The sequence below is a fragment of the Lissotriton vulgaris genome, chromosome 10 (assembly GCF_964263255.1).
Source record: "Lissotriton vulgaris chromosome 10, aLisVul1.2, whole genome shotgun sequence".
NCBI lineage: Eukaryota > Metazoa > Chordata > Amphibia > Caudata > Salamandridae > Lissotriton > Lissotriton vulgaris.
The window spans coordinates 373889306-373916888 of record NC_141698.1 but is presented as its reverse complement, the minus strand read 5'-3'; the positions used below and the strand labels follow the sequence as shown (position 1 = coordinate 373916888).

The 27583-nt window shown below is 45.0% G+C and overlaps 1 protein-coding gene across 1 annotated transcript in view; it reads right to left on the bottom strand.

The window, feature by feature from the left end:
• LOC147685285 (alpha-N-acetylgalactosaminidase-like) overlaps positions 1-27583 on the bottom strand; it is a 250557-nt gene that overhangs the window by 99674 nt on the left and 123300 nt on the right. Inside the window, exon 5 of the mRNA XM_086941199.1 lies at positions 18002-18096. Within this exon, the coding sequence (XP_086797325.1) occupies positions 18002-18096 (95 nt within the window). The remainder of the gene's footprint in view (positions 1-18001; positions 18097-27583) is intronic.

Sequence of the window (27583 nt, the reverse complement as noted above, 5' to 3'; positions counted from 1 at the left end):
CTGTTGTGCTAACTGGAGTAGGAATAGTAATTTATACTGATCCTAAATCCAGCGCGCTATCTAGCGCAAATCGTATAAACGACTTGCGATGTAAAGCAATGCTTGATAACGCGGACATTGTAACGTCGACGTTGTAACCTACTGCGGTGTAATGAATGGTGTAGTAACGTCATATATTTGCTAGTACATAAGGAACAGCTTTAAATAGCTAATCTTGACTTATTGAGGCTTGTTATCAATATGTTTTCATAGTGTATATTTTCATAGTGTATTCTTAGGACCATTACTTGGACCACGGTTTCAGGTTTTGCTTTGGAATAAAGAAGTTAATTTTCTATAACATCTTTAGTTGATAAAGGGCTCACTTTACAGTATTTTTCATTTGCAACAAGGTAATGAACATACCATGATTAGTCCCACGTTATGTGGCTCAATTTGTTGTGCAAAGGAGATTGAAACAAAAATTGGTATGCACAATGCAATATGATTATTTATAAAACATTTAATTGTAATGATCATGACTCTTCTAATAATAGTTTCCAAGTGCTCAGTTAACACAATTTTCCTCCTGTAGTGGCATGTGACACTAGGGCTTTAGCAAGGCTTTTAAAAGGTTTGTGGCCTACTATGAAGGTACACAGTAATCATGAATATTCACGGTGATCCTGTATGGACCGGTGTTAGGAAACGTTCTGTTATTTGAAGATGCTGGATGAGGTCTGTGGGCGTAAATATAATATGCTGGTTAATATAATAGCCATTTGGTCCTGGCTGGTGCAGACAAGATTGTGCAAATAGCAACCACAAAGCGATACGTGGAACAGGACCACTCTTCATCAGGAAAAAAATATCAACAAATTCCTCCAACAAAGGAACATCTGCTCTAGATTGGCACCTCGCCTCAAAATCCAACCATGCAAGAAAAAAAAACATAGGTGGCACATGCTTCTCTATTCAAGCTGACAAACTATGGAACTCTTTAACCCAATAACTAACTTATCTTCAGAAGACTACTCTAGAGTTGGCTCTTCCCCATATAACGACCATACTCAAACAAAAATATACAGCGTATCCCTGTGTACATAAACATTTATTTGGAGTATATTTGTTTACTTGGATATATGTATTCCTTTGCATAAACATGTATAGTAATTATGTTTATAAATATTTACATATTCATTAGTTCTTCTTAACATGCATATATAATTTATGGTTATATTATTCTATATTTAACATGTATATAGGTGACAGCATAAATAAGTAAATGTTTATCAAAACTATTTATCTACAATTGCGTAACTATTAAATTACAAAAAAAATATTAATTATAAAAACAAATAAATTAGATTATAGTACAGCAACACTTGAAAGTCTGACTTTATTAACTACAACTGGAATCTACATATATACTTTCCATGTTCTTATGTATCTCATAGATTAGTACAACATTTGGTATTACCAATTGGATTTCACTGCATTTGTACATTTCAAATGTAATCCAGTGTGTAAGAAAGAAGACAGTTTGAAAAATACCTCCTAAATCACACCCTAGTAGAGAAACACACAAATTCAGGGATGTACAAATAACCACTCTCCTAAACTCCATATCTTGTGCCCATTTCAGAAATACGTAGGTTTCCTTAATACCCATTTTCACTCTGTATATTTCGCCATATAAATGTGTCTATACCTTCGGTCCTTGTAGAACCTACAGACCATACATATTCCCACAACCAGAAGGGTCAAGCGGACATAATGGTATATTGCTTTTGTAAAATCAGATGAAAATGTTGCCACAAATAGACATTTTCTCCAACTCAATTTCAATATTTCTTTATTTCAACAGCAATTTTTCTGGGGAAAACCTTAAGGGATCACATATGACCCCTTGCTGAATTTGGAATGTAGACTACTTTTCTGAAATCTATAGCTTTCCTGGATCACCCACAGGTTTCACATTGGTTTCTACCACAACCTGGATGCAGGTAGAGAGCACACAAAAAAATAGGAAAAATGGTCTACCTCTTTTAATAAAAATGCCAAAACGGTGGTACAAAAGGTTTTTGGATTCAGCTCTGCAGGTACTTGAAATCTGGGAAGATGGTGACTTTAGTACAGCAAACTGTTCGTTGATGCCATTTTTGGGGGGAAAACAAACACTTTTATCTGGAGCACTTTTTTCCTACTGTTCTAAAAAAAAAACTCTGATCGTTGCAATATTTAGCATATTTTATCGGTTTCCTCCAGGAGAATCCACAAACCCTGGATACCTTTTGAATCTCCAGGATATTGGGTAAAAAGGACATACATTTGTTGTGAATTCCTAATGTGCAAAAAGTTAAGGAGTCCTAAGCGTGAACTACCGCAATAGCTAAAAAGGACTTAGCTCGGGGGGAAGGCCCAACAGCTAAGAGGTTAATGGAACTGTATGTGTGCTTCTTAGTAGGTAGATGTACTTCAAACAGATATACAAAGAAATCCTTGATAGTTTTAATGGACATTACAGTAAAATAGGATTGTTATTGGTTCAAAAAAAGGTAATATTGGCTATATCACCCACATCCAATGCCTTTGTATCCCACCAATGTCAAACCTGTAACAAAATAACAAGTCCAGTTAATGAAATTTTTCATAAGTCAGTCAGAATATAGGTTTTAAGGGATTTGAGTAATTCTTTCAGGGATATGGCAAGCCACCAGTTCACCACCTTAAATAAGAATCCGGTTACAGAATGAGTGACGAATGCTACACTATAATACATAGTACAGTTAGTCGCCCATTTCTGTAAGATACTGTAGACAAGGCAAGCAGTTCCACTGTAGTTGCCCTGGTGTAGTGTAACCCATTAAAAATAATTACATTTAATTTACCTCTGTTGTGTGGAAATGGCAGCCTCAGTAGACACCATACATGCATCCCTTATCCTTCATCTGATAATGCTCCTAGATCTATTTCTCATGTACCCCACAGCTAGCTTATTAAAAGGATCATGTGCATTCATTACAAGAGTTTTGTATATATGGAAGGTACTGCAGCGACCTCCCCAGCCCCGGTACATGCAAATGATCATGTCACACACGAAGCTTGGTATTGCACATCTTTATTCCTCAGTGTGTAACCATTAACAGAACATTCTACATCATGAAATCACCCAAGGCCATAAATCACTGTTTTATCGAGTCAGTCAGGAGCCAAAAGCGTCCTGTCATCTCTAACTCACAAGACACTACATTTTCCCCTTTGTCAAACAAAAGGTACCAATAATACATTTATACATTAGAATTCTTCAATAAGTCATTATGGTGCTTGAATCAATCACCTAGATCTGGTCATGGAAGGTTTTGGAGATACAGGAGAAGTGTCCATCACTGGCAATTGCGACAGAGACACTGCTACAGTCATTGGGCTCTGTGGATTCTCAGATATATAAGCCTCACTTCTGGCATCTGGAGCTGGCGAAGGTCGAGGCAGGTGCATGAAATGCAAAGAATCTCACATAATGGACTATCCAGGACAGTGAGCAGTCACTATGTGTCCTTTAATAGTCACAACACTTACTGGGTTAGCATCAAATGGAGCATCAGACTTGTGTTCCTGTTTCTGCCTTACAATGACTCTGTCTCCTGTTTAACACAGTGCTTAGAGTACAGTAATGTCTATCCACGTATGTCTACACTTTGCGTTTGTAAGATAAATCCGTAGTGCAAAGCTTATCAATGTCAATAGATCTCTCAGTGGGCCATGGTGGCAATTTGGTGCGTGTGGCCCTCCCAAACATAAAGGTGGCAGGACTTTTACCCGTAGTAGAATGGGGAGTTCACCTGCATTCACAAAGGGTAGACTGAATATCTCATTGGAGTTCAGGTTTTTCCAGTGCAGCATGCTGAAAGGACTTCTTGAGGTTGCTCATAAATCTCTCAACCACACCATTCGCCTGTGGCCAGAGAAGTGTGCTTTTCTGATGCTTTAAATTTTGATGAGTGAGAAAATCTCCAAATTCTCAACTATTTAGAGGTGGGCCATTGTCAGATTTCAAAATAGAAGAAATACTGCATGTTGCAAAAATACTTTTGAGTATCTCAATGACTTTCTCATGAGTAGTCGATGACAAATATTCTACATGGGGAAATCAGGACTATTCATCAACAATTACTAGTAGATGGTGTCCATTGTCAAGGGGTCTAAAGAAATCAATTGCAGTCTTCTCCCAAGAATGCTTTATAAGATCATACATGTTTAATGGATACTGGGTTGTCTTGGATGTCAAATAGTTGCACAAATAACAAGCCTTTAATTTTTTTTCAACACCTTCATCAAGACGAGGGAATCACACTTAGTCTCGATAAGCTTGTTTCGTAGCAACTAGTCCACAGTGTCCCTCATGAGCTAGTTCAATAACTTATTGTCTCAGACTCTCGGGTAATAAAGTTCTAGACCCTCGGAAGAGGATACCTTCTTGGGGTAGAAAATTCCTGTCAGTACTCATGGCAGCAATGATTTGCTCTATCAATATGGCAGTAGAGGTACTGAACTTTACAATGAAGTTATCATGAGTATCCGCCGCTTTAGAAGGAATGCTAGGACACTGTATTGGCACTCCTGAGAAGTAGTCAGCAGGGTTTTGATCTTTTCCTGGACGAGTAACAATCGTATCATCATACTCCTGCAGTCGCAACCTCCACCTCTCAATTCGAGGAGGCATCTTGGGGTTACGATTGCCGAAAATGGTGAGAATGCTTGGTGGTCAGGGGCAACTGTAAAGTCTTTCCATATAGGAACATAGGAAAATGTTCACAAGTCCACACCACAGCGAGTCCTTCCTTTTCAGGTTATGAATAGGCACGTTCAGTTGCTGAAAGACCTAGGCTAGCATAATTCACAATGTGCTTGGGGCATTGGGATGTCCAGTGTACTGGGAAAGGATCGCACCTAACCCCACTGGGCTTGCACCAACAACAACCACCGTCTGCAAGGCCAGATGAAAGTATGCCATTTAAGTGGACTTCCCAATTGCATGCTTGATTTTCTTGAAACTCTGTTCACATTCACTTGACCATTGAAATGGGACATTTTGTTACATTAAATCTCTTAAAGAGGCACTTACAGTGACAGAGTCCCGTATGTACCTTGAACAGTAACTTGCTATACCAGTGGATGACAAGATGTGCTTTATTTGGATTCAGAGTCATTTCCCTTCAGAAAAGATATGTGATAGAACTTGAGTTTGATTTGATGAAACTCACACTTTGCCACATGTAAAGTGAGATCGGTATCGCTTAGTATACAACACGCTTGTGTAAGATCTTTATCATGTTCCTTTCGTGTGGACCGAAAAACTTGTAGGTCATCACTGTAATTGAAAGCATTTGTGACTGGTTGTATTATGCGATGACTGACATCCTGAAACAGTTCTACAGCTGATGACACTCTGAAACGTAGCCTTTTATAACTAAATAAACCAACATGAGTCAAAAAGGTAGAAATGTACCTGTAATTCACTTCCAGTTCGATCTGGTAATACCCTTTGCTTAAATCAAGATGGGACAAGACTTTAGCTCCATTTAGCTGCGTAATCAAGCCAGCAATGTGCGGACCTGGATCTCGTTCCCTCTCAATTTACTTGGCGCATATCAACACAGATGTGTACGCTCCTCCTCTATCTTTTCATGGCATTGGACTAGAGGATCGCTCAATGATGTTGTGCTTTAAAAGTATCGGAGGAGCTTCACGCGGTTCCAAGATGAACGTGTGAGCAAAGGGCTCCCGAGACCCACTTCGCCTCCAGCATCTATCCTGCCACAAATCCTGATTTGAACGACGGGTACTAATTGCTGATGCCCTGCTGATCCTGAGAACTTTTTTCGAAAATCAATTCGGACTCCGAGAACCGGACTTACTGCACCCTGAAGTCTGCGGCCTACATCGTAGGCCATCCCCGGGCTGGAGTCCCCGAGGTACCCAGGTGGCAATTGAACAACAACGGCCCCCAGGCGGAGCGAGCAAGGCTCTTGATGGGACCGGAGATGGTCCTCCTATAACGGAGGAGCCGACATTGAAGGACATCATGGGCGTCATCACCAGTGTTCGAACGACTATGGGTCAACAATATGAAACCCTTGCTGCAAAGATCGACACGGTGGCGATCGAGGTCAATCTTATTAGGGCGGACCTGGGCAAAACAAATGAGCGGGTCAAGTCCCTGGATATCAAAACTGCGAGCCTGACTACTGATGTCTCGGACCTCCAGGCTGAGGTTCACACTCTCAGAACCTCCAACGACTTGTCTGCCCGCCGGCTGGAGGATTTCGAGGGCCGGGCCAGGCGCAATAACGTCCGCATCGTGGGGGTTCCGGAGACCTCTGCGGATGTGTCTACGGACCTTCTTGTGGAGGATCTGGTCCTGAAGCATCTCATGCCTAAGGGCCTTAGCAACTTTTTTACGGTAGAGCGCGCTCATAGAGTCCCCGGTGGAAAGCCCAAGCTGGGGGCCGCACCAAGGCCTATCATCGCCAGAATTTTTAACTTTCGGGACCGGGACGCTATCCTGCAAGCCTCACCTACTACAGGTCCCACTAAGTTTGACAATGCCTCAATTAGTGTCTATCCGGACTTCACGCAGGCGGTGCAGAAACAACGCCTGGGTTTCATCGGGGTGAAGAGACGGCTCAGGGATATGGGACTGAAGTATGCCATGCTTTTTCCGGCCCGCCTGAGGATCGAATCTGAGGAGCGAGCGTTCTTCTTTGATCGCCCCGAAGTGGCCAGTGACTGGTTGGACACATTGCCATCAAACCGCACTAGCAGCAAGAGTTCAAGAGGTGCCGAAGGGGGCCTGGCTGAACAGGAGTAGTAAGTCTGCATCAGCGAGCCGATTTCCTTGGACTTATAGCAGTGGCTGTGTGATCGATTTGCTTTACAGTATGGATACCCGGGGGTGGGGGGGAATCGGGCCTCTTCTTCCTCCTCTGGGGACTTTCTCTCTCTTCTTGTAGGTTAGTTTAATGGGGCGACAGGCACACTGCAAGTTGGGGTGGCTGTTTGGTCTACCGCAGGGGTGCAGGGTGGGGGGGTGTGCTTTTTCGGGGTTCCTTGGGGGTGGTGGGGGGGCTTTTCTTTTTGTTTTGCTCGAGGCTGCGCTATGTTCTGGCTATTATCCTGTGTGCTTGTTCCGGGGCGAGGGGGGTGGGGTGCCCAATGCCGGGATGGGGGGTGGGGAGCTTAGGATGCTGAGTTGGAACGTTAACGGTCTTGGTGATAGAATAAAGCGGGAGATAGTTTTGAAATACTTGAAACGATGTGCCCCAGATGTGATTTTACTCCAGGAGACGCATCTGGTTTGTAATACATGCCACGCGCTGAACAGACGGGGCTACCGCTTAGTGGCTCACTCTGGTTTTCCCTTTGGATCGAGAGGAGTGGGGGTTCTGGCCAGAACTTCCCTCCCCCTGGAGATAGATGACGTAGTCTTGGATGACAGGGGCCGCTATGCGGCTATCACGGGTTGGTGGGAGGGAAAGACGATCTCCATTTTGTCTGTGTATGTTCCCCCTGGCCTGCAAACCACCACATTTGCGAATTTGGGTAATGTGATCCTGGGGTTTCCTGATGGCATGCTGGTAGTGGGTGGCGACTTTAATTCTGTAGTTAGTGGAGATGAAGACCGTAGCCCCCCTAGAACTCTGCCCGTGGCACAGCTTTGGCTCAGGAGTCTACTGGACACGTTTGGTCTGGTTGATTGTTGGAGGCAACTGCACCCTGGACTTCTCCAGTATACTTTCTACTCGGGAGCCCACGGAAGTCTCTCGAGATTGGATTATATTCTTGTACCAGCGGTGCAGATGGTCTCTGTAAGGAAATCAGGCATTTGGCCAGGGGGATCTCTGACCACTCTCCGCTTTTGCTTACAGTTGACATACAGTTGGGTGCCGAGGGCCGGATCGCTCTGATCAACCCCTGGCACCTCCGTAATCCTAAGATTAGGTCGGAGGTGGTGAAGTGTATGGACTACTATTTCGCTGAGAATGAGGGATCGGTATCCTCCCCTGTTACATTGTGGGAGGCATATAAGCCAGTGATTCGCAGCCAAACCCTGTCCCTCATTGCCAGTGAGAGGAAGCGTAGGAATGCGGCGCTAGTGGACCTAGAGAATGAAATCACTGAGTTGGAGAGGCAGATGGAGTCCGGAGTCACCCCTAAGGTGCTGCACTCTTTGGCCCTGAAACAGTCTGAATACAAGGCGCTGGTCACTGACGAGGCCAAGGCGATGCACCGTGAGCAACAGGGGTGTTTGTATGATGTTGGGGATAATGCGGGAAAGTTGATTGCCTGGTTGGACAAAAGGGATAGATTGAATCGGGTGGTGCCCGTTGTTGAGAAGATGGATGGTACACGGGTCGTGGACCCGATCGATATAGTCCAGGTCTTTGCCCAGCATTTTCAGGCAGTTTATGCGCCGGTCTCTGATAGGCCGGAAGAGGACTCACATTTATTACTTTGGGATATCGCTTTGCCTAGCCTGTCAGACTCGGACAAGGAGCTTATGGAGGCGGAATTTTCCACCGATGAAGTAGCGCTCGCTATCCGTTCACTTCGCTCTGGGAAGGCCTCAGGCCCGAATGGCATGCCAGTGGAATTGTACAAACTATGCCCTGACAAAATGGCGCCGTATCTTCGTCGGATGTTCCTATCATCGCGAGATCTCGGATCTCTTCCTCGGGATCAGAGATTGGCATCCATTGTGGTCATTCATAAAGATGGCAAGCCCCGTGATCATTGCTCATCCTATCGGCCGATTTCGCTTTATGAATGTTGAACCTAAAATTCTCGCAAAACTTTTGGCAAATCGGCTCATTACGGTGATTGCTGACTTGATCCATCCGGACCAGTCTGGATTTATTCCCCATTGTAATACCGCGCTCAATCTTAGTCGCCTCCATGGCGTCTTGGCTAGGGCGGGGTCTCTTAAGGAGCCGGCCATCTTGGTTTCACTTGATGCCTTGATGGCCTTCGATACGGTGGAATGGCCATATTTATGGGCAGCCCTTGCTAAGTTTGGTTTCGGCCCTTAATTCATTGGGTGGATCAAGCTTTTATATGAGCAGCCACTGGCGCAGGTGGTGGTTAATGGCAGGGCTTCAGAACCCTTCACCCTCGGACGCGGTACGAGACAGGGATGCCCCTTGTCACCGCTCCTCTTTGCGCTTGCCCTTGAGCCCCTGGCCGCGTGGCTCCGTTGGGAACCCTCACTTAAGGGCATTCGATGGTCGCCTGACTTTGAGGACCGGATATCGCTCTATGCCGATGATATATTGCTATATCTTACCTCTCCCCGTAAGTCATTGGGTGTCCTGTTTGATGTGTTAAGTTCCTTTGGGAGGAACTCCGGTTTGGTCATTAACTGGGCCAAGTCCTGTATCTATCCACTCTCGGACGATGTGCCCCCTCTTCCCCACATCTGCCCGATACCGGTTTCTAGAGTAGGCTTTAAATACTTGGGGATCTACATTTCGCTGGATCCAAAGTCCGCTATGAGCGGAATTTGTTGCCTCCGCTCTCCCGGCTTCGGTCGGACGTTGCAGCGTGGTGTGGCTTGCCACTCTCCCCTTTGGGAAGGGCGGCCCTGTTCAAAATGATGTCTCTCCACCGCTTCCTACATGCCATTCAGAATACACTTGATTTGGTACCCGCTAGCTATTTTCGTGAGATCGAGGGCTTGCAGAGGAAGTTGATGTGGGGCGGGTGACCGCGTATCGCATTGGCAAAATTGACTTTGCCCTGGTACGACGGGGGTATCGCGTTGCCTGACATCAAGCGCTACTACTGGGCGTCCTAGTTAAGTGCTGTGAACCACGCTACGTACGGCCCTGTCCCGAACCCCGCATTCGATATGGACAGATGGCAACTGCCCGGGGGCGACTACAATAGAGCGCTCTATTCTAGAGCCGACCGGAAGCACCTAACGGGCCCTACTGCGGTTGCGGTGCGAATCTGGGGAAGTGCGACCGCTGCCACGGGATGGACGGATAAACTGACTAAATCGACCCCTTTGTATGACGCAGAGGCACTGAGTGGCCTGTGGACGTCGAAGGGCTTCGACAGATGGGACCTCATTGGCATTAGCAAAGTGGGCGACCTTTGGGTTAAGGGCAGAGTCAAGACCTTCGAGGAACTCCAGCGGGAGTATAAATTGAGTGACAGGGAACATTATCGTTACCTCCAAGTCAGTCACGCGCTTAACTCGGTTTTCCCGGCTGGTACTATGATCCCAGAGTCCTCTCCGCTTGAGGATAGAGTGCTTGACGGGTACGTCCCCGACAGCACCATATCTCTTATTTACAAGAAACTGATTAATGATCGTTCGGACCTTCTTATACAGCTGCAGAATGCTTGGACCAGTGACGGGCTAGAATTAGACGATGAAGACTGGCAGGCGGCGATATCCTCCCCTAAAGAGGTCGCGATTCCGGCACGTCTCAGGCTGGGGCAACTTAAGATATTACACCGGGTATATGTCACGGGCCCACGACTGGTGCATATGGGTTATTCTGTGGATGGGTTGTGTAGACGCGGTTGTGGTATGCTGGCTACATTTCTACATATCCTCTGGGAATGTCCGGAAGTGGCGGTATTCTGGCACCGAGTGCATGTGGTTATGGGTGAGGTGACGGATGTTGTGTTGTTGCCTGAGGCCAGACGCTGCTTATTGAATGTTTGGGAGCCGAATGACTGCACTGTTGCTCAAACTCAATGGGTTACATTAGGTAATATGGTTGCTAAGCGAGATATAGCCCGACTGCGGGGTTCTCAAAGGCCACCATCACTCCTAACATGGAAAGAAAACATGGACTGGTCCATGTTTAGGAAAAAAACTGTGTATGTCTCCCGTGGCAGACCTAGGAAATGGGGTAGGGTCTGGGGTCAATGGAATTTGTACCGTGGAGAGATGTGTACCCCCCATTCACCTACGTTCCCGATCCGCTTCACCTCCCTTGACTGTGCGTTTCCGATTCTTAGCATTTGCTGACTGTGTTGTATAGTTTTGCCCCTGGGCCCCCCCTTCCCCTCTCCAGTATTTCTCCTCCTTCAGATTGTTACATATTCTCCACCCGTCTCCCACTGCCATAAGGGACAGCCAATCTACGGCACAATAATGCCTCGACTTTCTCTGTGTTTTGTTTGTTGGTTTTATTTATAAAATACAAAACGTGAAACCTTTCACTAATCCTATTTATACCACATGCTTTTACAGGACCATGAGATCTCGCTGCCGGACCCCCGGGTTGTCGGCTGAAGAGCTGTGTATTCTTGTGTTGATGCTGATTTGTGTAACTGACCAGCCTCCATGGTTGTAGGTCTGTAACTGTATCTTCCTTTACAAAATAAAGGTTTTCAAAAAAAAAAAAAAAGTATCTCAAGTTCTTTCTCAACAGCTTCTTGTATATTAACTGCAATTCGCCGATGTCTTTGAGCAACAGGATGAATATCCTCATGTATTTGAAGTTGCACTGTTAAAGGATGGAAACTAACTCCTTATCTCATGATAGGCTTTGATATTGTAGGTTACAGAAATCAGCCCATGTCAGCACCAGTACTGAAACATGCACTCGATGAAGTGCCTGCCAAGACATGAATATGTGCTTGTATTTTAATTTTATTATGCTTCAGAGTCGCTAAGAATGAATCTGGACTTTGCAGGGGTTTTGAAGCAGCCCATGTATACACTTTAGTTTTTGATGGGGATAAACGGGGCACAGGAGGCAGTTCATTGTACTTTTCCGCTGGCATAATGTTTATCAATGCGCCACTGTCTATGATAGAAGGTATGGAGCACCCATTCACTGCCAGTGTGATCTTTGGACAGTTTTCGAAAGAATTTCGCACTTTCACTTGTAGACTTAGTTTCAACCGGTATTCTTCCTTGCAAGAGGCTAATAATTACATGTACACACTGTCCATCAGTCAACATTGACATTGCACACCCATCTATCTCACTGTTGCTTGACAATAGCAGTGACAAGCTTTTAGACTAGGAATTTAATGACAATTGACATCGTCAGTTTCTACTTGCCTGAACAGATGTGGTAGCTTTGCCTTGTAGGAGCATGTAGAGCGTCACGTCTGGAAGGGTCTGGCATCCACTTTATTTTCGAGATTTGACACACTTGATCGTACCTCCATTTTGCAAACCGGTACAAAATGGTTCTCCTTCCCACAGCATTTGCATATCTGTCCAATGGCAGGGCATTTACTTTCATGTGGAAAGGAAAATCCACATCAAAAACACAACTTAATTTTCTGTGGAAACATTACTTTATTTTTTGATGTTGCTATGTGCACCCTAAGTGGCTATGGGTATGCCCAGACGTGAATCCGTTGCTCGCTTCACCACTGGATGCAAGCTAGCCTGGATGATGAGGGGTGATACCCCGAAACCAGTCCCAGAATGCTTGTTTCCGGTTTAGGGAGGACCTGGCTGGGCAGTTCGGGCTGGACTGTTCTCATGGAGGGCACGGTCAAGACTGATTTGCCTATGGCTGGGTCCAAACTGGGGTGATGTGCAAGCAAAATAAAGAAGGTTTAAACCCAGATCTGTGACTTGGTGTTTAAAAAGTTTCAACTCTCCTTCCATCAATTTATTTTGTGACGTTGACATTACTTTATGGCATTTCACCTTATATTTCAACATACTGTTCACACTCAGAGCTGATTGATTTTGGGATGTTCCGGACTCCATGTTAGCTGCTTGTCTGTTAGCTCTTTCTTCTGCTCCAGCAGCCATGGGTACATGCTCCAAGGTAAGTCTCTTCAAAATGAATCGGAGAGACAACCATCTAACACTCTGAGATACATGGCCATCCAGAAGCTTTCTCCAAGACACTAGAAGTAAGGGAGAAATACAATGTTGGCCTGGAACACCTAAGATGTCATAACTATAAAGAATATATTAACTGAGCACATGAAAACAAGGTCAGACTGGGGCGACTACTAGCCTGGCTTATTAGGCCGAAGAGTAGGGTCGGCCCCATCACCCGCCTGCTTTCCCCTGAAAGAACAACACTCTATTCCTCTGAGGACATTAACTCAGCATTTATGGATTATTACGTTGCATTGTAGCAACCGATGGGCACAAAGTGCCCTCCTTGACCATCTGACACTCCGATTCCTCCCCTTTGAGGAGGCTGAGGACCTGGGAGGTCCAATCAATGCTCAGGAAATAACGGGCAGCATCAAAGACATGACCACCAGTAAAACTCTGGGACATACGGATTAGAGGTGAAATTCAATACCACATATGCTGGTGTGCTAGCTCCAAGATTAGTGGCAATGTATGCTGAGTTACTTAATTAGGGGCATTTCTGGCCTCTACTAGAGACGTGTTGGTCATCCCGCTACCTAAGCCTAAGGCTCTGGAGGTTGCACCCACTGCTTTTCAGCCCCTCTCCATGCACAACATGGACTTTAAAATACTCAGTAAGGTGTTGCCGACCAAGCTATTACTACATATGTGGCTGCTGATCCACAAAGAAAAGAATGGGTTTACCCTGAGCTTAATGCCGCTCTCAATGTTAATCAGTATATTAGCATTCTTTACAGCTGCGACATACAGACCAACTCTCATGCCATGATCATGTTAGTGGATATGGAGAAAGCCTTCAATACCATAAGGTGGGACTTTTTCGAGGAAGTCATGCTTAGAATGGGGGCTGAGCTGGGTTAAAATGATACGGTTATTGTATATGAAGTCCACTGCCAGAGTCAAAATGGATCACACTATTTCATACCCATATAATATATATCTGGGCACGAGGCAGGGATGTCCTCTGTCTCCCTTCCGGTTTGCCATTACAATTGAAATCCTGGTGAATATTTTGCGGTTGGAGGTAAGGGGCAGGGACATTATTGTGGAGGAATGTGAGTATATGGTATCTCAATTTGCTGATGAACTGTTGATCTGTATGGCGAACGGCGAGTCTGATTTGGCCTTCATGATATAGCTCCTTGAAGGGTTTGAGACTTACCGGGGTTTTCAAATTAATCTAATGAAGACCTGTGTGTTTCCAGCAGTCCACAAGACTCCCAAACCAGTGGGTTTCCCACCTGAAATACTCTGACCCCAATTACCTTCAAGTACTTAGGTATCCAAACCTATCATGAGATTGAAGACTTGCAGGAAGGTAACCTGGGAGTGGCGTTGCGATCCCTCAAATCCTGTGTGCCCTTCTGGAGATCACTTTAATTGTCCCCCCATGACACATAGTGAAATCTCCAAAATGATGATGTTTATGTGAATGTTATACAACTTCATCAGTCTTTCGGTAGGTGTACCAGCTCCTTGGTTCAAACTGTTGAATTCCCCCTTTCCGGAAATTAATTTGGAGTGGGGGCCACCATAGGGTCTCTAATTGAAGCTCTACGCCACCCGCCACCGGAGGGGGGTTTGGGAGTCCCTGGCTTTGAGGTACATTTCGCAGCAGCTGAGCTCCAAAGGATTACGCGGTGGCTGGATGGAGCTAATCAAGTGAGCTTGGTTCAACTGGTCTGGAACAGAATCAGGGGGCCTTACTGGCCTATACTGAAAATTCCGCAGCCTGGGCTACTGCTATCTACCGCATTGCGATATTGGGGTAGGTGCTGAGGAGCCCCCTACCAGTGGCACCTTTCCTAGTGGACTCCCACAGGTAGAGTCGTAGATTTAGAGCACACTACCCTTGAAACAGAAGTTTGACAGTTCTGAGTTGGTTTGAGTGACAAATAAGGCCTGTTATGCATAATACTGCACAAATGTTGTCATAGATACTTTGCAAATTTCGTTGGAAGGTTCATAACCTTATATTTGGGGTCACACACCGCAACATGGCAGCAGGTTGCACAATTGCCTAACTTGCTCCTTTAGTCGTTAAGGGAGGCTCCTAGGCGGCAGGGACAAACTGCGACTGGAAGACCGTAGTGTGCATGGCCTTCGGACTTGCTTTTTGACAGATGCTGTAAAATTGTCTCTTGTCTTTTTGCAATGTGTTTTGATATCCCAAATGCATCGTTGAACTCTGTGAGTTACCAGTGGGCCTGATTGCGCCCTGTAGCATGCAAGTTGAATATAAATTAGTAACATTTGGAAATGCAGGAAAATGTGGGACACAAATGTTGGTTCGAAAAATGACAAATACATGTAAGCAACATTGAAAACATGTTTATGTAAAATGCCAATAATTTGTTTTTTTTTTAAATGTGCAGTGTTCCATTGTGAGAAACACATAGAAACATACAATAGTTGACTATATATACACAAGATAAAAAACTTCCCAGTATGTTTTTTCTTATTGTACACAGTTACACACCAATAGAGGCACTTAATCTATTCCTAATTGTATTTGTGTCCTGGGATGCCGATGGCGTTTCAAACTCATATGTAATGCAGTGTTCTGTTCAGTACTTGTTTATATATGGGACACATGGCAGGTGAGAGTCCATTGATGTGGCTGGGGAAGGTCCAATGGTACCTGCTGGCGTATAATAATTCAAACTTGTTAAGTGAAAGACAAACTTGACAACTAGTGTCAGGTAACGTAATGTTGTACTCACTTGAGGGTTCAGGGACCCATCAAATGTGGTTGCCTGTAAGAAAATGGGTTCCCAGGGGTGCAAAGGCAGCTCTTGTTTTCTCCTAGCAGACAGGCATACTTAGGAAAGGTACAGATACGGGGATATATTCCCAAGAAAATGGCACATTTGCTGCTGCTGCAGAAAATTTGCAGCACCACACTGAGTCATTTAAAAAAACGCAGGGATGTGCCGTATTCACAAGAATATGGTGCACCCCTGTGTTTTTCCTTGCGCAAGGGCTAAAAATAGCTACTTAGTGCCAAGGGGGTCTGTGTTGCAAGAAATGATTGTTTATGTGCAGGAAGGTGTCCCTTCCTGCACATAAACCATCATTAATGGTGATTTGCTCTTTCTATGTGTGTTGAAAAATGCAGCACACATATAAAAAGCGAAAACGATAAGAAATAAAAGCATTTCTCCTCATTGCATCAATCTAATGCCTGCTTTTGCGAGGCTTTAGTTTTTAGCACTGCCTCAGATTTATACATCCTTATGAATCTGGGGAAGCATCAAAAAGCAATGGGTGTTGCAGTGGAACGCCCACAGCAGCACCCATTGCATGCCCCTTTCATGCAGAACACTGTGTGAAAGGGTGCCATATTTACAAAGCGGAACATGGAAAAAAAGTGCTGTTCTGGAGGTGCAATCCCCTAGTAAATGTGCCCCATGGTACTTTTTGCCACTATCAAAAGGTTCTATGGACATTGAATAACTCCAACTTGAAGAGGGAGCCTGCTTTGACTCAATCCTATGGCTTACAGTCTGAAAACGTGTCCGTTTATGGCATTTGTCCATAAACTATTGCATTGACATGTGTACCCACCTACACAGACATGTACTTTGTGCATTCCGTAGCCCTCTCCTTTCTAATTATCCCAGTTACAGGCTGGGATTGCTTTTGATCTCAGATTTGGAAGATTAGTTTGCTTTCGTTTCTATACGGTACCCTGTAGAATCCAGAACTCGAAGAAAACAAAGCAAAACATTTGTAGTTTAATCTTTGAGCAACAAGCGTCTCCGATGGGTGTGCATGCAAAGAAGGCAGAGTGGCAGCAACCATAAGAAGGCATCACTGATTGTCATCTAGTGCAGAGACGGGGGAGAGTTCTGGGACATATGTATCAAACAAAAAAGAGAGTGTCATGCGCAAAAAGATCTGTGTATGAACACTGAGGCAAAGACTGTTAAAAATTCCCTTCTAAGGACACACTGGAAATCTTTTAGGGATTTTTTGGAAGCCCTCACTCACCAACCTGGTTGGTGACATGCTTCATCATCGGGCCCACCAGGAGAAGCCGAGTGCCTCCCTGGTGTGCTACAACGCCAGATTACTGCGGAGCTGGCTTTTGTGACAGTGATGTGAAAAAGTGATTTAAAAATGTCTGAAAGTGTACCAAACAAAAAATGTATTTACTGGTCAGTTTAGACATGGTTAAAAGATATGTGTGGGAGAACTACCATAAAATATGATGGAAGTTTCCACTTTTAGTGGGGTCAACATGTATGGGCTCGCTAAGGCCCACCCTAACCAGAGGACATGAAAGTTAAAATAATGCTATATGTGTAAAAATAAGTGGAAGAAAACAAACCACAAGTTGTGGGAATTACCTCAGTTGTGAGGAACCTGTGTAGTTTGTATTTTAAAAGATCCACGCCCCATAGGTCTCGGGAGGGGGTGGAGGCGACAATGGCACACCGCCCGCCACGCCTAGCACCCGCTTGGCACCTAGCTGCTCCTGCTCCGGACCTCGTGGTCCGGAGCAGGAGCAGCTAGGTGCCATATATAGCATTATTTTAACTTTCACGTCCTCTGGTTAGGGTGGGCCTTAGCGCGCCCATACCGCCGAGGTACACGCAACACTGTCCTGAAGAATGCCCAGTAAATCATACACTTAAACGGGCAGAAACATGTTGACCCCACTATAAGTGGAAACTTCCATTATATTTATGGTAGTTTTCCCACATATATCTTTTAACCATGTCTAAACTGACCAGTGAATACATTTTTTGTTTGGTACAGTTTCAGACATTTTTAAATCACTTTTTCACATCACTGTCACAAAAACCAGCTCCGCAGTAATCTGGCGTTGTAGCACACCAGGGAGGCACTCCGCTTCTCCTGGTGGGCCCGATGATGAAGCATGTCACTAACCAGGTTGGTGAGTGAGGGCTTCCAAAAAATCCCTAAAAGATTTCCAGTGTGTCCTTAGAAGGGAATTTCTAACAGTCTTTGCCTCAGTGTTCATACACAGATCTTTTTGCGCATGACACTCTTTTTTATTTGATACATTCAACCTGGGGGACTGAGAGTGTCTCTTGCCCTCTCTCTCTAATTGTTTTCGAAGAGTTCTGGGGCATGCCATCACTAATTAAACAATGTATTTTCAAGCAGACTCTGTACCTCTGGTGGGAGTCCGCCTTCATACGCTGGCCAGCTGCACGAGTACAGAATGGGTCTCCCTGTAGCGTTTAAAGCACTACTCATCTTTGGATAACCTAAGAAAAAGGAGAAATTGTGTAAAACAATGTCAAAATAGAATGATGTATAACGAGCACCAGATACCTAGGTATGCAAATTAATTATTCCACTGATAAGCAAAACGAATACAATATGGGTAGGATGATGCAGGGTTTATATAAAGAGATTCATGTAATTCTCAAACACTTCCCCCAGTCTATAGTGGATAGGAGTGCCTCAGTGCCCATAAGTGCAGCAAAACACATTATGCCCAATTCGACGATCTACGTTTAAAGAGCTGGATAACTTAAGCTTGGCCCAGTAAGAGCAGCTGGGTGGGTCGGAATATTTTGAGAATAGATAGATGAAGAGGTGGGCTGGGCCCACGTAATTTTGAGTTATACACTACATTGTGGCACAGCTGCAGCATGTTGTTAAATGGTGCGAGCACTTAGATAATTGGAAAAAAAGGCGAGGCATAGCTGCAGGTAATCTTCATGAGTGGTGGAAATGTGCCCAAAAGATACATCCATATAATATAGCGGGCAACATCACTATGGGAGGCAGCGGTCAAGAGTGTGCTGGGACACCCCCCTTTTTCAAGGAGAATGGAAAACTGGGGCTACAGGTGATTAAAAAAGAAATAGCAAGGACAAGTCAATAGCAAGAGGGATTGAAGAGGGATGTCGTGCTCAGGCGTCATTGTACCCAGGGGATGCATTCATCTCGTATGTGGAGGCCTTGGGAGTGTGCCCCCGGACAGTTCTTTCAATATGCGATGCTGACCTGGACACCCTGAGAAATCTGGAATGGCTAACCCAGGATTCAGGTCTGGCTTTCCCTGCCACAATGCTACACTGGAAACCCTGATAATGGGAGCCGCGGGCTGCCTTTACTTCTCTACAAGGCCCTGAAAAAAGATAGCAAGAATGCCCTGAGAAACCACGCAACAGTTATGGGAGGGTGATTTACAGGCAATTTTTACAGCTAGAGACTGTTCAAGTTCAAGTTCAGGAATTTGTATAGCGCACTACTCACCCAGAGGGTCTCAAGGCGCTTTAGGGAGGGTGGGTGCATTACTTATCGAATAGCCAGGTTTTTAGTTGCTTTCTGAAGGAGAGGTGGTTCTGTGTAAGTCGGAGGTGAGTGGGGAGAGAGTTCCAGGTTTTGGCCGCTAAGTAGGAGAAGGATCTTCCTCCCATGGTGGATCTGTGGACGCGGAATTGCAGCGAGGGCTTGATTGGATGATTGTAGTTGGCGGGTGGGTGTGTAGAAGGACAGTCTTGTGTTGAGGCATTCGTGTCCCAGGTCATAGAGGGCCTTGTGTGCGTGGGTAAGGAGACGGAACGTTATTCTCTTGTTGACGGGGAGCCAGTGGAGATCCTTCAGGTGACCAGAAATGTGGGCATGACGGGGAATGTCCAGTATGAGTCTGGCTGAGGCGTTTTGGATGCGTTGTAGTTTTTTCTGTAGTTTGGCTGTGGTCCCGGCGTAAAGGGTATTTCCATATTCCAATCGGCTGGTGACCAGTGCGTGGGTGACTGTCTTTCTTGTTTCGGTGGGGATCCAGCGGAAGATTTTTTTGAGCATGCGTAGGATGTTGAAGCATGAAGATGAGACGGCGTTGACTTGTTTGGTCATCGAGAGTGAGGAGTCTAGGATGAAGCCAAGGTTACGTGCGTGGTCTGTGGGTATGGGTGCTGAGCCAAGATCTGAAGGCCACCATGAGTCGTCCCAGGCAGAGGGGGGATGATCCTAGGATGAGTACTTCCGTTTTGTCTGAGTTAAGTGGGCAAAACGTGCACCTGACTGCAAGAGATTTCTGGTAATCATATATTTAAACTGACTAATTTCAACTTGTTGCTCCTAACCTACATCTACCCCGGAAGTACATAGAATTCATCCTGACAGGCCCACCGGAAGCCACATTCTTCCTAATGACTTGGGCATGTGAAACTGATTAACTACTGGAGGAAATCTACAATCAAAATAAAATCGGTAACAGGTTTAATATTGATATGTCAGTAGAGCTATGCTTATTAAACATATTATCCAGTACAAAACATCCTGCAATCCAGAATAACTTTGCACTACTGGAGTTGTTGCTGGCCAAAAGTTGAATACAAAGCAGTCTATCAATCAATCAGGATATACTATACCAGTGAGGGTCTCAAGGTGCTGAGGTGGTGGGAATGGGGGGGGGGCTGCTGATCCATCTGGGTATGGAGGTTCAGTCAAAGAGCCAGGTCTTGAGATCCTTCCTGAACTGTGTCAGCAACAGGGATTGCCTGAGTTGGAGAGGCAGGGTGTTCCAGGTCTTGGCAGCAAAGTAGGAAAAGGATTTTCCTCCAGTTATGGTCTTGTGAATCTGTGGGTCACTGGCCAGGGCAAGTTGGGAGGAGGGAAGTTGTCTGGCGGGTACGTGGAAGGAGAGGCATTGGTTCAGATATGCTGGTCCTACATCATGGAGAGCTTTATAGGCATATGGGAGGAGCTTGAAGGTATTCTCCTATTGACTGGGAGCCAGAGGATCCATCAAAGGTGTTCTATGATTTGGCAGTGGCGGGGGATGTCGAGGACCAATCTGGCTGCAGTGTTTTGAGCATTCTGTAGTTTCCCGAGCTGTTTCTGGGTGATGCTGGCGTAGAGTGTGTTGCTGTAGTCGAGTGTGCTGTGACCGTCTTTCTGTGTGGATCCATCTAAATGTCTTTTGAAGCTGGCGTAGCTTGTGGAAGCAAGATGGTGATACATTGTTGATCCGACAGTTCATTGTGAGCGAAGATTCCAGTATGATGCTGAGGTTACATGAGTGGTCCGTGGGGGTGGGAGGGGTTCCCAGTGCAGATGGCCACCAGGAGTCATCCCAGGCTGAGGGGGCATGTGCCAGGATGAGTATTTCGGTCTTGTTTGAGATGAGCTTGAGGCAACTGTTTTTCATCCAGGTGGCAACGGCCTTCAATCCGCTGTGAAAGCCAATTCTTGTGGCTGTGGGTTCGTTGGTGAGGGGGAGGATCGGCTTTCATTAGCGTAGGAGACAATGTTGAGTCTGTGGTTTCTGATGATGGCCCTGAGGAAGGCCATGTAGACGTTGAAGAGGGTGGGGCTCAGGGAAGGTCCCTGGGGCACTCCGCAGCTGATCTCTGTAGGTTCCTGAGAGGAACAGAGGTAGTCTCATTCGCTATGTTCGGCTGGTAAGGAAGGAGGGGATCCAGTCCAGGGACCTTGTTTCTGATGCCGGCGACGTGGAGTCTCACAATTAGGGTGCGGTGGGAGACGGAGGCGGCGGAGAGGTCCAGTAGGATGAGGGCTGCAGTTTTGCCATGGTCAAGGAGGGAGTGGATTTCATTGGTGGCATCTGAAGTTCTTGAGGTCTGTTGGGTCAGCGGATGGCTTCTTCAGCAGAGGATTGATCTATGCGTGTTTCCAGTTGACGGGGAAGGTGGCAGTTTCGATGGAGAACCTGATGATGCAGCAAAGCTCTGGGGCAATGGAGGTGACTGTTCTATGAAGGATGTGATAAGGCCAGGGATTCAAGGGGGCACCGGTGTGGATGCTCTTCATGGTCTTGAGTGTGTCGTCTGTGGTGAGCGGAGTCAAGTTGAGCAGGATCTGTTGGGGTGCAGCATGGTTACATGTGGCGGCGACAGGCATTGTGGCTGGGTCTTGGGTGTCAAAGCTGTCGTAGATAAGCCTTATCTTGTGGTGGAAGAAGGTGCAGAGTTTGTTGCACAGATTTTGGAAGGGTGGGACATCTGTGGTCTTGCTGTTGGACCTGGTGAACTCCTTGATGATGGCGAAGAGTTCTTTGCTGTTGTGTGCATTGGCATTGATTCTGTCTTGGAGGACTGGTTTCTTTGTGGTTTTGAGGAAGAGGTAGTGTGCGTTGCTGGTGGTTTTGAAGGTTGGGTGGGTTTCTGATTTTTTTGTTCCATTATCTCTTCTCAAGTCATCTGCAGGTGCGTCAGGACTCATAGAGGGCGGGTGTGAACCAGCTGGCTTTTTTGGTGTGTTGCTTGCCTGGTGCCTTCTTGGTGGAGGTTGCGTGCTGAGGTGTTGCCGTCTGTTGATGTCAGCAGTGAGGTAGTGCCGAGGAAGACAATGAGATGTTGTTCAGTGGCCTTGTTCCAGCTACGAAAGTGGGGATGGTAAGGGTGGTGGTGTACAGTGGGAGTGGTGAAGGCAAAGAGCACGCAGTGATGGCCAGTCCAGAGGGGTTTGGTGGTGTGGCTGAAGGTGATGCAGCCATGAGGCGGGGAAGTTGGGGTGGAGCGTGTGTCCGGCTGCATGGGTAAGAGCTTTGGCTATCTGCTTCAGTCGGGGAGGTTCTTCAGAAGAGATGTAGAGCCAGATGTACGACCTGCCAAATAGCGCTTCACATATTGCGTTGCCTTTGTTAGTCACAATTTGCGTGGCGCTATTTAGCATGTACAACAGTGTGTTTAACACTGTTAGCGATTCCCAATGGGGTCGCAAATTGCGAGGCTCATGAATATTAATGAGCCACTCGCAATTTGAGAGCCCATTGGGAATGACAGGCCCTCCCAGGGATGGTGGCCTGGGCTCAGTAGACCACCATGTCTGGGACTGCTTTTAAATGAAGCTGCTTTTTGTTTTTTTAAATGCAGCCTGCTTTCCTTAAGGAAAAACAGGATGTATTTTAAAAAATGAAACATTTTTGTTTCATTTTTTAAGGGCAGGCAGTGGACCCTGGACCACTGCCTGCCCTTAAAAAATAATATTGCATGCATTTGCAAAGGGGAAGGGGTCTCCTGGGGACCCCTTCCCAATTGCGAATGCATTACCACCTACTTGAAGTAGGTGGTAATTTGCGAGTGTTTTGCGACCGCAATCGCGGTCGCAAAACATTGGTACATAGCTTTGCTGTCGCTATTAGAAAGGGAACGCCCATTCCAAACAGCGAGTCGCAAAACAGTCATAAAATACTGTTAACACATGAGCCCATGCTTTTTAGCATGCGCAAGCCGGTCTAATACGCGTTGTACATCTGGCCCTTAGTGTTTTGATCACTGGAGTTGTCTAGGTGGGAATTGAGGAGGCAGAGTAGGATGTAATCGGTGAATGTGGGAGCCTGGCGGGCGAAGTGGTCTACAATGGCCTTAGTGAAGGGTGGGCGGGGGCCGGGACGCCTGTAGATGAGGGTGCCGTGGATGGTGGTGTTGGGGTTGGTCTGGATCTGGAAATGGAGGTGTTCCATGGTTGTCGTTGGGTCATTTGAGTGAGTGGTCAGGCGGATGAGTGTTCTTGTGGATGATGGCAATGCCTCTTCCTGGTCGGTCAGTGTGGTCCTTGTGGGTGATTTTGTAGCCGTCAGGGAAGGCGGAGGCAATGTCTGGACCAGAGCTGTGGTTGGTCCAGGTTTCTGTGAAAAAGGTGATGTCAGGAGAGGGGGCGTTGAGGAGGTCTCAGATTTCTGTGGCTTATTTGTGGAGGGAGCGCGTGTTGAGGAAGATGCAGTTGAGCCATTCGGGGGCACTGTTGGTCGGTTGGGGGTCGAGAGGAGCTGGCCTGTTGGGGTGGATGAGAGTGTAGCTGCAGTTCCGGCAGGAGAAGGGTCCTTGGGATTCCTTCGGTAGGCTAGGTGGCAGGCAGTTTGGCATCCTGTGTTGAGGGCAAGAAGGTTGCTTGCGTAGTTTTGGTGGAGGGTCGCCATTAAGTAGAGTGTGCGGGCTGGACAGCTGCAGGGCAGGAAATGCGAGGAGCGGGAAAAGGTCAATGGAGGGGGGAGGGGCAGTGGGGGATTGCAGCGGCAAGGGCCGCAATGCACGAGGAAAAGTGCACAAGGGACAAAGAAAAAAGGCAAAAGCAGAAAAGGTTACAAGCATAAAAAAGGCAGCAGTAGCGGAAAGGCAAAAAGAGCAGAAAAGCTGAAAATATGAAGAAAAGAAAGACAGAAGGGCAGTCCAGCAACAAAGCAGTTACGCTCTACCACTAGACCACCAGGGATGAGGCACAGGCTGGAGCCTGCAAGTGGAGGAGGGCCTCGAACTCCTGACCAGAGGGTCAGGGTAAACAGCAGCTACCAGACAGAGCTGTACATTGAAGGGAGCAGTCCACTAGAAAGGTCAGTGGACAGATAGAGTGCTTGAATTAATGTCAGCCACTGGTAATTAAATACTCTGGGCTACATCTCAGTCAATTATTCTGTTGCACACCGCTCCACCTCAGTTTGGAACCAGCCAAATGCAAATCAGTCTTGACTATGCTCCAATAGTGAAGCGTTCCTTTTCCCAGCCTAGCAATTTGTCAGGTTGATCACAAAAAAACAAGAAAAAAGTAACATTATGAGAAGGAGAAATGATGGATAGAATCTAAAACAGACTACTCTATAGCATCTAAAACAATGTGAAAGGCTAGGAGTATCATAGTGACAACCCAATTCAGTCCATTCTGAGAATGTGGTAAAATGTAAAATAAAACTTCAAAATTAGCAAGTGTAAAGGAGTCCGGGGTGTATGCCAAATGTTGTGTTGCATGTCACTGAACCAGAGTCAAACTGAAAAGATTAACACAAAAACTGGTACCGAATTGTATGGTAACTAAAGAGGAGAACAAAAGAAGTCAGTAAAAAGAGATAGGATGCTGGTAGAGCAACTTGCATCATGAGTATGGGTTGTATTCTAACTGATAAGAACACCCTGACATTCCTGAATGTTTCTTCAATGTTCACAGTTAAATATTTCTGTGGGAACAGGATTGCAGCTGTTACTTTAGATAGCAGTTTTGTATTTCTGTTACACCAATGTTAGGCCTATGTGGCCTTTCGGAGCTCTTCTTTCTAATGACTACCATGGGAAAGCTTCTCAATGTTTCAAGTATCTAAGGTGTCATTACCTGATTCCAACCATACAATGGTCTTTCAATGGTGGTGAGATGCCACCTCACTGGGACCATATTAAAAATGTTATAAACGAAGAAACTCCAAAGGAGGGGCACCATCATACTTTTTCTTTTCCCTGTGAGAGAGTATGCTACGCCGATTAATTTTTTAACTATCTTTTACTTTTGGACTGCTTTGTTGATGCAACAGTCGATAGCTGAGGACTGAACCTTATTTGCAGAACAATTCCATGTTTTCATTCTTCTATTCATTCCTATGGACTCGCCCTTAATGGACTTTAATTTTGAACCCTTTACCCATCTTTGTCGGACTTGAGCTTTTAGACAACTAATTATCCTTCTGCATTAATGGTGGTAGGAGGCTATAACTCTGTAGTTGATTCTGATTATAATCATCAGAGAAAGCCTGCTTAAATGTTTGGCATTGTTATGCAAGCTGTGATATTCTCAACTGAACTTCTCAAGAAATTACTTGTGGCAATGAACTTTGAATCTTTAATACAATAAGCAAATTATTCAAATATCTGTCAGAGTCTACTATTGAGTCCTATTGGTTCTTCCATTCAAACTGTCCAGTTTACTTATGGCAATGTGTTGTGGGGAGAATCATCAAGCTCTGACAATATCAGGTGTTACTTCTTTTGTTTTGCGTTGCTGTTGAAGAGCTTTTGGGCTGCATTATCCTAACTTGACTTAACTTCTTTAGGAGATTGGGTCTTCCTGTCATTATCTTTTGTTTCATTATTGGAAGACACAAGGACCCCCTGGTTCAGATATAATTCCTGGGTCAGGGTAAGCAATTTGGAGCAAAGGTAACAACCCAGGACAAAAAGCATAAACTAAAACTGGCTTATGTGAAAATACAACAATGAAAGGTAAGTACACAGTGAATTACAATGATATACAAAATTTAATAAAATTAGTAAAAAGGATTGATATGAACATATACAATAAATTTGATAAAAAAGAGAATATTTGTTAAAAAAACACAATTTCTTTGGTCATGATGATTTTACAGAATCCAAGGGATCATAGGACATATATTATTCCCTGAATTGAAAGAAAGAAGCTGATGTCTGTCTGTCAACTCGTTTCGACACTAGACGTGTGTCTTCATCAGGACAATTTTCAGCCAGATTCTTGCGTCGAAAAGTGTTTGCCTTTCAAATAACAGAGATGCGCTGTTTTTTTTTTTAAAAAGGGCTTGTTAAGCTTTTTAGAGTTCGTAGGTGTTCACGTGTCTAAAAATGGAGAGTCGATTGCTTGAATCTGTCAAGGTGTACAGAAAAGTTCCTGCTTTCTTTTTCCTCTTTGTATTAGCACGTCTTCTATTTTATAGGAATCCAGACTTGGGGCACCTATATCCTGCTAGCGGCTTGCGGTATGTAAAATCTTTCCAATGATTTTCACTGCATTCATCCCACTTCAATTTCTGTTTATCCTTTTAAAACATTTTCTGATATAAAAGCAGTGGGAATAATATATGTCCTATGATCCCTTGGATTCTGTAAAATCATCATGACGAAAGAAATTGTGTTTTTTTAACAAATATTCTCTTTTTATCGAATTTATTGTATATGTTCATATCAATCCTTTTTACTAATTTTATTAGATTTTGTATATCATTGTAATTCAATGTGTACTTTCCTTTCATTGTTATATTTTCACATAAGCCAGTTTTAGTTTATTCTTTTTGTCCTGGGTTATTACACTATCTTTTGTTTCTACAGCATGGTTTTGAGAGTGGTGTACCTAAATCGGATTTCAAATTTGTGAATTGGCTGTCAATTAATGGTCCTCATTGCACAGTTAACACAGTGTTTGGTTACCCTAATTTCCACCCCTCCTATCGGCGGAGAAAGATTCATCAAAGGAATGGGAGGGCTGTAAACTGTCTAATAGTAAAGAGCCCAGTATGGTCAGAGTAGTAAATGAGAGGAAGCGTATAATATAATTTTTACAGTGCTTTACGCCTAGGGAATTAAGGTATGAAAGAAATTCCAAGGTTGGTTTGTTTGCTTAATCTAGTAGAGGGAGCCACGGATTGCTAATCACATTTCAGATAAATGCACCAAACCATTGATAACCTGGTGTTAAACTTTTCCAGACAGAACACACCTTTTGCAAGGGTTTGTTCCACTCTGTAGGAGCAGCATTCTGCCTGTGTTATGAATTTGATGCAGAATTCATCTCTTTTCAACCTGCGGTGATACCCAGTAAAGAATCTAAGACTGCTAAGAAATGTAATCTGCTTTATTTGGGAAGGCACGCTTGTGTTGAAGGGAGATAACAAGGAGGTCCTGCAAGGAATAGATAGACCTACGACCATAGATGTAATATATGATACCAGAGTCCAGTAAATGGTTAATGTGGTGCAGAAAAGAAGGGGAGGATATAACACCTTTTTTAATTGTATTGAATCCACTGACCGTACCCCTCAAAGGATGGTCCTATACAATGCCCACAAGGAGCATCAAACCAGTGCATGATGCTTATGCCCGTACACGGGAGACCTGCATTATAATATTCAAACGTCTCTTAATGCCTGTGAATGGAACCCGGCATGGCCAGGCACATCATTGCTAATTAAAAACAATGATGATTGAGACGATGTGCTTATAATGTCCCAACTACTTACTGGTAATATTCACTACCCGGAATCCATTG